This window comes from Solenopsis invicta, chromosome 9 (assembly GCF_016802725.1).
Source record: "Solenopsis invicta isolate M01_SB chromosome 9, UNIL_Sinv_3.0, whole genome shotgun sequence".
Taxonomy (NCBI): Eukaryota; Metazoa; Arthropoda; class Insecta; order Hymenoptera; family Formicidae; genus Solenopsis; species Solenopsis invicta.
In genome coordinates this window covers 11,249,966-11,264,554 of record NC_052672.1, presented here as the reverse complement: position 1 = coordinate 11,264,554, position 14,589 = coordinate 11,249,966, and the positions used below count along the sequence as shown (strand labels likewise).

General features: G+C 33.0%; 1 protein-coding gene across 8 annotated transcripts in view; it reads right to left on the bottom strand.

Annotated features, from left to right (window-relative positions):
- Positions 1–47: 47 nt before the first annotated feature.
- LOC105208282 (protein argonaute-2) overlaps positions 48–14,589 on the bottom strand; it is a 36,819-nt gene continuing 22,277 nt past the window's right edge. For 7 of the 8 annotated variants that reach the window (XM_026134674.2, XM_026134678.2, XM_026134679.2 and 4 more), the window contains 5 exons: positions 13,420–13,738; positions 12,937–13,288; positions 12,244–12,577; positions 11,966–12,165; positions 11,762–11,870 (listed from right to left, as the gene is read on the bottom strand). In XM_026134674.2, coding sequence (XP_025990459.1) covers positions 11,762–11,870; positions 11,966–12,165; positions 12,244–12,577; positions 12,937–13,288; positions 13,420–13,738 — 1,314 coding nt within the window. Of the gene's footprint in view, positions 11,871–11,965; positions 12,166–12,243; positions 12,578–12,936; positions 13,289–13,419; positions 13,739–14,589 lie in introns of all 8 variants that reach the window. The other variant, XM_026134676.2, reaches the window with a different exon arrangement.

The following is a 14,589-nucleotide window of genomic DNA, read 5'->3' as shown; positions in this document are numbered from 1 at the left end:
GCTCAGAGTCAAGTAAAAAGGATAAGACAATGGAGACAAGTCGATGATAGATTTTTTCGAAGTTTATTTAGATCTCGTTAAATCTATACCACCCATAATAAATCTTACGTGACTAATTTTTTATTTATGGCTAGAAAATCTATACATAATTAAGACCCGAAAAAGACTTAAAGTAAGATTAAACCCGTACACTGCGATACAACATTACGGACGAGTCTCCGTATTCTGCATTCTACTCTGAACCGCTATTCTCTTATTACTTCCTCACAATAGATTTAGAGCGATATGCCGAGCACGGAGAGAAACGTTCGATTTATTCAATAATTTATGACGGACATGGAATTGTTTGCATTATATTAAAGATACACATAATGTTCAAGGGACAAAGTCAGTCGAGGTATTATTCAATGTGGGGCTTAAGTTGCTATGAGAGTGTGTATGTGTGTGTGTGTGTGTGTATATATTTATATATGTATTTATATACGTAAATAATTTATGTACAATGTAACATTCTTGAAAACCGCGATGAAAACTTGTCATCGCTACAACTAAATGTCGCAATGTTATATATATATATATATATATATATATATATATATATATATATATATATATATATATATATATATAAATAAATAATTATGCGTATGTTTTCCTTTTTGAGCTGGCTTGCCGTACAAATTACAGAATTATGATATCTTGCATATCTTCTTCAACGTGTACCAGTGAATCGAATTCCTTTTTTCCACTCCCCTCCAACTCTCAGTGATGCTTTTGATTACACACATTCAAGAATCGTATTTAAAATTATATATATGTATATGAATGGCACACCTTTCTTTTTCCAGTTGAATCAGGCAAGTCAACGTGAGTGTGGGAACAATTGTGTGCTATAACATTTACATTTCCAAAATAATTTACAAAATTTTTTGCTCCGTTCAATTCGCATGTATTTTTCGTCGCAATATCAAGCGCGCGTAATCGTTTTTTTTTCTTATTTGCGAATTATCTCCATGGTACGCGTGAAAGTTAACTCGAAAGGGTCGACGGTCCGTGTTAACTCCGGTTAACAATTTGCCTTTTGTTTTAGTTAGATTATACAGCCACAACTATAATGCACAACAGGATTCGACTACGGCAAAAGAAGGTTTAGTCAAGCGGAGTTAACTCGCTGACCGAGCCTGGTGCCCAAGTTGTCGAGAATGTACTATTGCGTGGATCCTCTCGCTATAATTAATACGATTTTCCTCTCTTTTCTCGTTACGATGATGTTAAACGCAGATCGACAAGGCGCGAAGTCGAGTCGCGCATTCGTCCGACGAAGGTATCTCGCTCGTCGACCGCCGCCACTTTCGGATTTCTCATCACGAATCACGTTTGCGTTTGCGGAACAATTAAGCGTTGTATCACTTTTATCAGCGCTCTATGAAACGATCAATATTTATTATCGATACTCCGATTATCACTGACGTTGTCGCAGCAGAGTTCTGTACTTTCAAAATAAAGCCCTCGCCACCGATTCCTGCGAGCATCAGCTAGAATCTCTTCCGCGGTAAATAAAATAAAATTTAATTGATCGAAGATATCTCCTGCGCGTTAGAACGTCATAGATAATTTGGAAATATTTTTTAAACATTTGTGCAAGTCTTCTTTCATGATTTCGAAAATCATGTAAACTGAGAATATTAAATATTAATTTTTAATGTTATTTAAAAGTATTTTCTAATTCTATTAAATTTTTGTAAATTTCTTAAATATTAAAATCAGAAAAAAACGTCATTCAATATTAAACTTTTACGTAAGAAATAATAGATATTTACAAGACTTTCTCTTTTAAATTGCAAATATATACTTTAAATAATATATATACCTTAGTATATTTTCAATTATTACTATATTTAGTTGTAAAGTATGTCAAAAATTCTTATCAGTAATATATACTTTGAAGTTTACTTAAAGAATGTGCGAGTTAAAGAAACAGATGGAGTCGTATGAGTGATACAAGTTTAATAGAACAAGTGTATCGACAAGGAATATTGATGATTCAAGAGCCACTTTACAGAGAGAAACGATTCGGAAAGCCCGTCAACGCCTGTGTTACACAAAATATTGTCTTATATATAACGCAACTTCCCTTAAAATTCTACACGAAGTCTTAAAAGCCCTTTATCAGACCTTTACACTGCCTTTTACTTTGAACTTCGATTAACGAGTCCTGTTATATACACGAAATGATCCGCTCAGTTTTTACACCGAGCGAATTTCTGTTCGTACAATTCCCGATTCCTTGATCTTGTAGATATTAGTGTCATGTATATATATAAAGTTATTAATAAGTAAATTCATGCACTGTTATATATCAACGTATGTGTATAATTATTTCGTCGTCAAAATTTTCATTCGTCGTCGTATTGTATCAGCACTCGCCTATCTTCCAATCCAAATAGAAATCACAGATGTGATTGATTATCCAATTCTCTATTGCATTTTCAGATGAACTGATCGTCGACCGACTTGTAATGCAGATGTAATTAGCAAGTACAATAAAGGAGGCACAAATGTGACAGTCGAATATTTTCTAAAATTGCAGAGAAAAGCTGAAACATATTAAATACAACGGAAACCAAAATTCAACAATTGCATTGTTTTCAAGTTTTTAACGATATAAAAATCTGATCGTTTGAAAGACGTAGGTAGGATAAAATGCATTTGATGTAAGGAATATACGAGTTCTAAATTGCTCGCATAAATTTTTTTAAGATAATAAATTAAGATCATGGATATGATTATAGTAATAATTATGTTATAATTATATTCTTTATATAATCCATTATATATTATAATTACAATTATTATAATTGTATATTATACCAAATACAATTATACAGTGATAGACAATATCGCGAGAAATTCATAGAAATATATGATATTAATTTATTGATCTTAATTTTCACGTAGAAACACGACAAATGTAACAATAAAATTAAATATCTTACAAATTTAAATTCGAGGTAAATTTGGAAATAAAGCTTGGTTACCCAGATTGAAATATTAGATCAGAAATTGATATCGCGCAATTTCAATCAAAGGATGCAATTGTCACAATTATTTCAGTCCTTAAGCGAGAAAATGGACATTTCGCGACACACCTGCATTGCTCGATCAACGATCGTAGATTCAGAACACCGGAGGCTTACATTATAATTTATAAAGATGCGCAGTTTTTCTTGTGGTTGCAGTGGTGTTCTTTGTTTAGCCGGCTGACTATGTAGCGTCAGATATCGAGCAATGTAAACGAATTAGCGCGTGTTACTTAACTCCGTGCCTCTAATCTGTACAACTTCAGGATTTCAGGATAAAATAATTAGTCTCTTTAAAAAATACGATTTATATAAAACTTCTTCCTTTTATATTTATATTTATTACATGTATATTAATGCTAAATTTTAATTCTATTTTGGGAAGGTCAATTTATTGAATTTAAGGATTTTTAGTGAAACCCCCTTTAAAGACCTCGAGCTCGAAGGAAGTTCGCAGCATGCAATTCAGAACAAAATTATTGTCCGAGACGATCAACGATCATTTAAGCAAACAGTAACCACTTCTGACTATTGTCTACCCCTTTCGTTCGCATTGCTCAATAACAAATATTCCATAATTAATTCATTTAATACGATATATAGAAGGGCTCGCAACGCGCTGTCTGCTCCGATTTTCCGTCTCGCTCCGATTTTCGCGTTGTCATAAACACCTTTTTACGTGTGCACCGAGAAAAAAAAATTTATTTAAATACTTGCAATGAAATATTTATTTACGGTACATAAATATTTATTCAATAAAAAAATGATAACTAAAATCACATTGGTGATTCTTGTACTAAACAAATATTTATTTACATTTAATAAAAATTTTCATCGCAAGTATTCAAATGTTTATTAAAATTTAGGAATTTTTTCTCTCAGTGCGGACTATCATTACCGATATTTAATCATACTGACGCTATACATGTATTGTGTGCATGGCGCGTGCTTTAAGACCGCGAAATCAGTCCAATAATGAATCCAATGATCATGTACGACACACATTATTCAGGTTGATAATTATTTAAAACTTACTCGTCCGACATTCATAAATATATGTCATATATTTCGTACACAATATATATATATATTTATTTTTATACATATATATATATACATATATGTATATTATATATGTATATATACCTTACACCTAATAATTACTACCATTTTGATGAGGCATGATGAATGTTTCCAACAGATATAATTTAAGTTTATACTTTCAGGGCGCGGTCAATTGGGAAAACTTGCCGACTTTCGCTATTTTCGTAGCATCCCCGCTCGCTCCTTAACAAGTATCTATCCATCTAGACTTAGACGAGTCTGGATTTAATTAATTAATTATTATCGACAGCTTCTCGATACTTATCTACAATCACCTATATCTCTTCTTGCTCTCTTTCTATCTCTCTCTCTCTCTTTCGCTCTCTCTTTCTCTCTCTCTCGCTCTAATTCTCTCTTTTAGAATTTCGATATTGTTATTCTGGTTCAACATTGTTATTTGCAGACGTCAAATACGCGCGGACGAAGCGCCAGGCACTTGTAGATACACAAAAGTCTATATGTATGAGTTTTCTCTTTATAACGGTGGGATATTGCTCCTTAGTGTGCTGATATCGTGTTCTTTGAATGAATCGTAATTATAAACATTAACGAAATTTAACACTGAGCGTGTTGGGTGCAACGACTAAATCCGGTTCACTCGAAAGGCCCAAGAATTGCAAAGAGATCAATTTAAATGGCATTCTCTTTAAAAGATTCTCTTAATGCAAAAAATTATCCTCGCATTAAAAGAATCACATTTACTGAATTATATTAATTAAAATTTTTTTAATCTCACAATTGTACACAATTATATTTGATTTTTCAAATCTTTAAATTTAAAAGAATGTGCATCTAGACTATATCGGCTGGACCGAGTCTTTTAACTAATCTTCCGCCTCTTTTTGCCTTGCGAAAACTTCAGTTATCTTTCGTTAATGTTTATAAATACAATTCCACATGACTACATTTTTCGATCTTGTCCCGATTAGATATAATAGGTCACATTTCTTGCTCTTTTCCGCGCTCATTTACTTTCAGCTCGAAGAAGAGCAACGAGATATTAATCATCCGACTTGGATGTCGAATGTCGGAATATAATGATGTTAATCCACGATATTGCGTATCTATCTATAGAAGCAAATGTTTATTTCTGAAATTCACTTTGTGCTATCAGAAGATACTTTCAAGAAGCTGAATATTTATGGAAACAATTTCAGCGCGATTATAAAAAAGTTACGAATATTTTGATCTTAATACTGGCAATATCTGTAATAGATAATTTGAAATATATCAGAACACACAGCCCTATGTAATACAATGTGATAAAAGTATGTGACGCTAGGTGAAAAAGAAGCGCCAAGTCTCTTTAATGAAGAATGATACTTTCGACAGTTTCTTTAAAACTTGCTTATTGTATATTTCACTTGACAATAAAATAGAGATGTGCGAATCAGGATTTTTTTTGAAACATAACTTTTAATAAACAACATGACTGTCAGATAGAATTTTATTTAGATAATAAAAAAATCTATGTGAGAAAAAATAATTATATAATAATCATTTTAAATATAAGTGTATCAATATAAAAAAACAAGATGTATACGTGATTCATCAATATATATGTATTAGAGAATTCTATATTCGAACTTTTCGAATAGCTCGCTTTGTAAACCTACATCCAGAGAAAAGTATAAATTGATAAAATCGTTTCTTTAACTTGGTTTTTTTTTTAATTTGAAGTCAAAATACCTTCGAGGAAAATAAAAATTTATTTGATTTCAAGAAATGACATTATTAACTTTTTTTCTTCAATTTAAACAAATAATTTTTTAATTCAAAGAAATTAATAGAATTTGACAGAAATGTAAGAAATAATTTGCTTGTTCTGGTTTTTTAAAAACATTTCTTTCATAAAAAAAAGATTTGCGTTACACAATTAAACTATTTCTTTGATTCTAATAAAAGAAACCCAAAAATTTTTCAAATCAAAGAAACTCCTTTAACTATACAATACAAATTTCTTTGATTCAAATATTTTTTGACTCGGAAAAACTTATCTCTAGATGTGTTTATTTTTTTTTTTTAACAGAGTTATACGAATAATTTGCACATCTCTGTGATAAAAAAAAAATCTTATTTCTCAACATAGAGCTCCAGGTATACTTTCGCTATACTGAAGTTTCAAATTGTGAATGTGATGCAGTCGTGGATTAACAAATATCGATGCAATCACAATGAAAATATCCGTATATGGAATTGAATTCATCGGAATCTTATTAAAATGCCACCTATTATATTCTCGACAAGAGCATACGAGATCTATCGTCCATTCCTATTTTTGCTCGCTTAGAAACAAAAGAAAACGCTATACCAACTACTTGCGGAAAATCGATCAACAAAAATAAATATAAACGTGTAGTGCGAATCGTTCCTCTTTTCATAATTAAAAGTGTCAATTTAACGTCGAACAAAAGAAAAAGTCCGAGACAGAAGAAAAGCGTGCGGCCGCTGAATTGAGACGCTCGAAATTCGACCAAAATCGTTCCTTTATCGTCACGACCGTGGTCTATAAAGCGTTACATTTTACAATGGTAAACTACTACGTCGTCGTTCTTATTCTGTCTTGCTTTTCTCTCGCGAGACTCGCAAAGTCTTCTTCCTCGAAGTGACACCTATCCGTATAACATACTCATACGGTATGCGTATGTACACAGTGACAGTATACACTTAGAAATTAGAAGACAAAACTAGAGCTCCTAAAGGCTATATATGTGTATATATATATATGTGTGTGTGTGTGTATGTGTGTATATCTAACGGTAATATCGCTCCCTGTCGTCACGTTCGCTATCGTGAAACGCCACTATTGATCCGCTAGCACTCTTAAAGCTGACACTTTGAAACCTGCACTTTTGCACATGCCTTAAGTAGTAACGATCTTATAATGTAGTACAATTCTTAAGACGCTAAAGACACGTTTCGGAGCTAAAATTGAACGAGCTTGAAGAATTTCGATATATCTCTTATTCTCGATCTGTGAACGTCCCCCAAACAAAACAAAAATCTTTGTAAAGAGAACACTTTCCATGTATTCAGTCTATTCACGTCTCAATACATCGTATAAGTTTTTTTTACAATTTTTTTACATTAGAAAAAATTTACACGCACACGCATGAGACGTAAAGTAACTTAACAGATTTACATCTCGCGGTAATAAAAAATTTTGAATTTTTGCGTAATATCGAGCAATCGTCGATTCATTTAATTGCTATTTATACACTGTTTATACGTGTTCATTTCATTTTTATATTTCGCATGAGTTTGAGTTTGGGAGACCGAGATCTCAAAGGTAGATGCACCAGATTTTTTGAGACAAGATAGCTTACTATTTTACTGTGCAATAAGACGACATGTAGATTTTTACAAAGTACAATAATTATACTATAATTTATGTATGTGTGTGTGTGTATATATATAATATATGTGTATGTGTGTGTATATATATGTATGTATATGTAGATGTACAAATATAAATTATCGCGACACACGATTGTGTCTCGCGCTGAACGTGCAAACAGCAAGGCGGACCATGTATCTAGAGGCCCATCCAATCGTGAATATCACTTATCTTATTATTCTCGTTTATCTCACTAAACTTCGTGTATCTTGTAATTGGGCGCTCTATATGAAGCTTCTCTTCTAGAAATCTAACGATCTTCATTTTACCGCTTTGGTTTCACATGAGTTTTTTTTACACACGAGTTTAAAAGGCTCGATATCAATCGTGGCAAATTGCGAATTTTTTAGCACAAATCTTGACTTTTTTTCACTAGCTTTCGCTAAGGCTTATGGAGCTTTCTGAACATCGAAAGCTAAAGATCTGTAGCAGATCAGACTGTAAAAGCGTAAATAAATAAAAATATCTCTCTTACGTTTGGCAGAAGAGCGCAATTGAAAACATCGAGTTATAAAATTGCGACGCCTAATGGCCTAATTAAAACATCTGTTAAAAGAAAAGATCGACCTTATAATATTCGAGCGATCTGCCCCACTAAGAAAAAAAAATTGTGAAACACCTTGCGCAATAATACGTTATCTCATTAATCTCGCATTTTACTATCATAAAATTCTGTCTATAAAATTCCAGTAGTGTCTTGTTTGTTGTCTTGTATTATTTTGCCGAAAAGGAGATCTACAAAATAAATTACGGTAATATATTTACAAATGAAAAGGACTAGTCTCCTACTAATCCTCTTTCTTTTTGTTCATTGCGTTCAGACGCAGAAAAACATCGGGCGAGAGTTTTCGATCACGCGGAAACGCGAGAAGATAAAAACACAGAAGTACATATATGAAGAATGTCATAGAGAGAAGAGTGCATTAATAACGTCCAATACCCCCGCATTCGGGAGTTTATCACGTTGTTAATTATTCAAACAAATATAAATACTTGTCAAATGTTAGAACATTGAATGCAAGCTGACGGAAATGTTGCTTCGAGTCGACGAATGGCTCGTTCTGCGCTATTAACGCACTCGACTGAAACTTGGAGTCAATTAAATCTTGCGACAGACCCAGTCTCGTTTTGGTATTCACTGGAATATTATCGATTATATTACGGCGACGGCTAACTTATTCTTTCATGATTCATCTTAAAATCTATAGATCATATAGTCGTCCTTATAATCTGTATAGCGGCTCATATCACTTTCGATTACAATTATATAAGATGATGAACCATAATATATTATATATTGGCGTTTCATTCGCATAAGATGCATCAACAACGCGAATAATAATCTTTTCTTTTTGAGTGTATTTTTCTTATTTCTATGTGATAGATATATGTCGCTTCATCCGTTTAATGAGTTGCCTTGACTAAGCTCTCCCAACTACGGTCGTTTCCAAACAGATTTTGTAGACAATAAAAGTTCGTTATATAGTCCGTTATATCTCCTATACAGCGCAAATGCTCGTATGTGAGTGCGCCGAAAAGAGATCATTATTAATTACCGTGTCATTCGCTTTAACAACTAGAATAAATATTACTAATAGATTTAGGGGTCCGCTTTCCATACTTTCCGATATAGTTCCGGTATAGATTAACATTGTATTCTTTTTTTGTAAACCTAACATTAGAATCATTAATACAGTCAAAAATAGCATTTCCGCTTTTTTGCCCCGTTGATTCGAAAAACCAATTTTCCAAGAATATTCTATCTCCCAGTATAAGCATTGTTATTATTAATACTGATTTGCTGAGATGTGGATCGTGACAGATTGTAATGTAGGAATTCGATTCCTATACGAGCGCTAACATAATTATAAGAAAAAAAAAGAGATCTTGATATATTAATGATTCTAATAATACACAATAATTTAACGTGACAATGATACATAATTATCTATATTAGTATGATTCCTATTCATACGTGTTTCATTCGTATGATTTCTATTCGTATGTTAATAGAAGAACAAGAATTCTATTAATATACGATCCTATCCATAGGCTTGGGTACATATGTTGCTAAGGCTTGCTTAGTATTACTAGAATTATTGTGCCAACAGACATAGATTTGCACAACAGTCGCGATTATTAGAATAAAAATAGAAAAACTTCTAAAGTTTGGCATTATCAAGCAAAAACAATTACTCCTCTTTAAAACTAATAAAAAAATCTTATTCTTATATAATACTCCTACAACTAATCTTACACTTTACTGCTAGAGCATTAATTAACGCTACGATTGATTAAGCTTTGACGTTTGGAGGATAATTTTACGATTACATTGATACGTTGGGTACATTTGTATCTCGTAATTATTTCATCGTCTGACGAAGGCCTCGTCTTCTAACGCCACGTGAATTCGATTTAATTCATAGCCATCTTTTATCTGACAAGTAGATAACATCCCGGCTTATCTCGGACACCAGACACGGATATCCGTTTACTTTCATCCCCGGCATTCTCGTGTAACATATTTAACACAGATCTTTCTTTTTCTTAATAGATTTCCAACCACTAGGGTCACCACCTAATAGTTTAAAGGGGTATTTAACACAGATAAAGTTACTTCGGCAAGGTTGTATCCTAGTTCCAGTGTGCCATTAATAGTCGGCGTAAAGCATAGATTATGAGCTGTGCAACGTGCAGACGATAACGGTCTAATAAGAAACTAAAATGAGACGAATAAAAATGTACATCCTAACGATTAGTAACAGTAAAATAACGACAGTTAATTTAATTATCTATGCTAAATTCGAATCCTAAAGCTTAGTGTCTATCTGGGAACTCTCAAAAATTGAAGAGAGTAGTATAAGAATAAGTAATATAAGAATAAGAAATTCTAGTATCTTTCTATATGATACGTCGTATTGATTAGTCAAATAGAAGTGATCCATGATAGTATTTCTCTCAAATAGACACTAGCCATTAAATCATATTGGAAGTCATATAAATAACACGCGTGCTCTACATAACACTCCTCGACTAATTTCTATTACATACAGCTGTCTTTATGTACCAAGATTATGTTTTTATCTATTATGCTGCGCTCAGCCGAAGTGTACATGTGAATTGGTGTTGTTCCATCCAGTTGGTTTTCAAGAATACCTCAATTATCTCGTGAAATTTTCAAAGACAGGTTAAAAGTGCGTTATATAAAAGATAGCCTTACTTCTCGACGTTATTTTCCCGGCATTGAAATATAACGGATATGACGTGACATGATTCGCGATCCTAAAGATATTACAACCACTATTTAACTGATATTACTTTTTATGCCAATCACTTCAGCATGATTAGAAGTCTAAAATTTACAGAATTTACAAGAATGGAGTTTCACTCCTCGCAAAATGAAAGCTATACATACATGCAACAAGATAACAGTCTCGCAAATAGCGATTTATATAATTAAAGTTTTCTTTCTTTGTCCAGGTCGTTTTGTTTCTTTGTCTCTTTTTTTCATACAAATGCTAGGGAAAATTCGCTCCCTAAAAAATAAGCGTAATATGCTACACATTTCACTGAGTGATCGCTAAGTCAAAAAGTGCTATTGTATCCCAGTAATACAACAGAAATCCACATCTAATTTGTTAATGTGAGAGAAATCTCTATTCTCTCCATGATCTTACCAAGCATAATTTTTACAGAGAAAAAAAACTTGTTTACTTTCCAACTTTGACCGCAGACGACTTTCCTAGCCAAACGTGCAAAACATCCTTAATCTGATTTGTAAACTGCATTAAAGCACCTCTTGTAAAAACTTACTCTACAAGTTCATAAAATCAATCGAAAATTCGCATTTTCTATACAGACGTAAATAAAACATACAGTGCCACGCATACAAAAAAAAAAACTGTCGTATAGACTTAAAATTAAAAAAAAGGAAGGTGACGAAAAAGAAAAAAAAGAGGAAAGAGATAGGAGAAAGGTACGCAAGAGAATTGATCGGTCAAACTGTCCTAACTGTTAAATTGTCCAAGAATTTGTGACGCAACGTGATGCGATCCTCTCTTTCTGATAAAGCTTCTCACATCTGTATCACGGAGTCGCAATTATATACAGTCGTTTCTTCATAGGGATAACAACGTCGGTTCGAATGTCGTTGGCGGTTCAAGTCAACATGAAAAAAGAATTATGCGAAGTACATAACCCGTTTCGTGTCGGCATGAACTGTGATCGCCCGTGCCATCGCACCTGGCGTCCTATCCTCACTGCAACCCGACTGATGAGATCCTTCTCCGCTGTAAAATTAAAATTAAAACGCAATGAGATCCCTCGCATATATTTGAACATCGCACGATGAAACGACAGAGAAAACGATGATCGCTTAACTCACCTATCGTGCTCTTTCTCGACTAGATGATATCTAGCTCGGAACGCTACGAGATGAGCGTAATACGCAGGCGCTGGTATACTAACGGATCTCGTGCATCTGACGTAAGTGTGACACAATTGGTATGTGAGACACTGTAACTCGTCACTTTCAAAGTGATTATCATCCCAGAGAACATGATAATGCGACGGTCTTGATGTACCCTGAAACAATAGACGTGTTTAGAACACGACTTCGGATACGTTCCCTCACACGTGTGTAGAAAATTGTATTAAATTTACCTGGATACCCTGGTGACTGCAGAGATAAAAGTCGAATTCCGTCGGATGAGTTATGCATACATCAACAGTCGTGCCCGCCGGAATATTTCCGCTTTTCCCGCTTTGTTCCTTCTTGTCCGCACAGAACAGACGCGTGTGATGTCTTTTTTGTACCACGATGAACGTTATGCCGGGTCTGTAATCGATCTCGAGCTTGAGACATGCCTCACGAATGGCAGTCAATTCGTGCTGCAGAACTGTGAGAAACTGGCCTTCGGAGACGCCGTCGCGATATAGAATTATTCTATGAGGCTTATAACCGCCTGTACTCTTGTAAAACATTATAAGCAATTCCCTTAAAGAAAAAAAGATGTTAGTTAATATTTAAGGCAAAACAATATAAAGAAAAGGATAACAAATTATAAAAAAACTAAAATACATATGACAATTTTCAGTAATGTTACAAAAATTTATAACAATACTGAAAATTGTCGCATGTATTTCAGTTTTTTTAAATAATTTGTTATCCTTTTTTTATATTGTTTTGTTATTTTCTATAATTATTAAATTTATAGCAAATTCATTGTTTAAAAAAATTTTAATGTCGCATTTATTCAGATATTACAATTAATCTGTTTTACTTAACAGATTTAGAGCACAATTAAAAGATTTAAAAATGTTGTGTAATTCCATAGACTGATTTAGATATCTCACCTAACCATCGAACTGAGTTCCTGAATAATCTCTTGTCTATGTTGTTGAACCCTAACAGTTGCTGCATATCGAGATGGATGGGCATCCATACTGCCCACTACAGCAGCTATGCTGGGTTTCTTGTTGTCACCCGCCGGTGGGTGTGTCACGTCAGCTCCAAGAAATATAACCGGCTCGTTAAACACTTTGGGTCTTATGCTAGGTACTAGAATGCTATTGATGCCTCCTAATTTGACATTTATTTTAAGACAAAGATTGGATAATGTTTGCGGCGATGTCTTATTGACGTTTTTCGCTTGTACACATTGAGTCGCCATGCCCAATAATGTGTCTCCTACTCTTTTCACTTCAGCTAAAAAAGAAAAAACAGCAAATTATTTATCTCAAATGTGAAAGGTACAAATAAAATATTTTAGAGCAATCTACTGATGATTTAGTCTGTAATCTATCTTATCTATATGTATATTTATGCAGTATAGTTACCATATACGGGAGTTTTGCCTGGTAGTACAACACAAACTAGCTGCAACTGTGAGAAAGTCGATTTCAAGTATCGAAACATGGGTTCGACTTGATCTGGTCCAGTAGCATATTTACAAAAGCACGGTTGTCCAATGATGGGCATACCGGCATCATTACTAATTTTCTGTAATTGCGTCGTGAATGAACGTAACGCATCCTCACGTACTGTTCTCTGGGGCGCAAAACAAGCGATCGCCCACACTCTAATCTCCACACCAGTGAAGAACTGCTTGCCACGCATATCCCACACTCCTTGATTAGGCATCGCCTGTTGCTTCGTCTTTAGAAAGAGATATACATTATTGAGTTGTATTATTTAAACAATATGTTAAAATAATATCAAATTATCATAGAAGATGCATCAATATTTCCATACGCAGACTACTTTCATTTATTTTATTTGATTTGTTTAATATTATATAACAGAAATAAACAATTATAAATTTAATAGAAAGTCTATAAAAGGGGAATATATATATATATATATATATGTATATATATGTTCCATTGAAAAAATGACACGAGTCAAAAATTAGCATTTTTTAAATAATAAAACAAAGTCAATCTTTAAGACTAATATAGTAATATATTTTTGTAGAAAAATATAAGTAAACAAATGTTTATTTATATAAGTGTCATACTTCTTTTTTTAAGAGATGAAATTTACATTACTAGGTTTAAATTTTGAAAATTCATGACACTGTTTTAAAAAATACATTATAATTTCTTTTTAAATAACATAAAAAGAAAAAAGTAAATCTATATTCATTATCTTAATTAAAATTTATTTTTCCAATTAAAATTTTAAAAATGCTCTACTGGAAAATTGTTGATTTTGAGATGTGTCACCTTTTTATTAATAGAGCAATATACATAAAATAAAAAAATTATGCTGTATGGAACCAATATTAATAGCATCAGACTTTTGCAAGTGATATCGGACTGCAAATGTAACATCAGTTACATTTGTAAACCGTAAGCTACGACTACTGTACAACAAAAAACGATACTCGTTACATTTATCATTTAAAATTTATCACGATGACAATTTGAATATTCGTTACACTAACAGCCCAGATATCAAATCAACCAGGTCCAGAACCTATGCATTCATTTGACAACTTTTGGCCA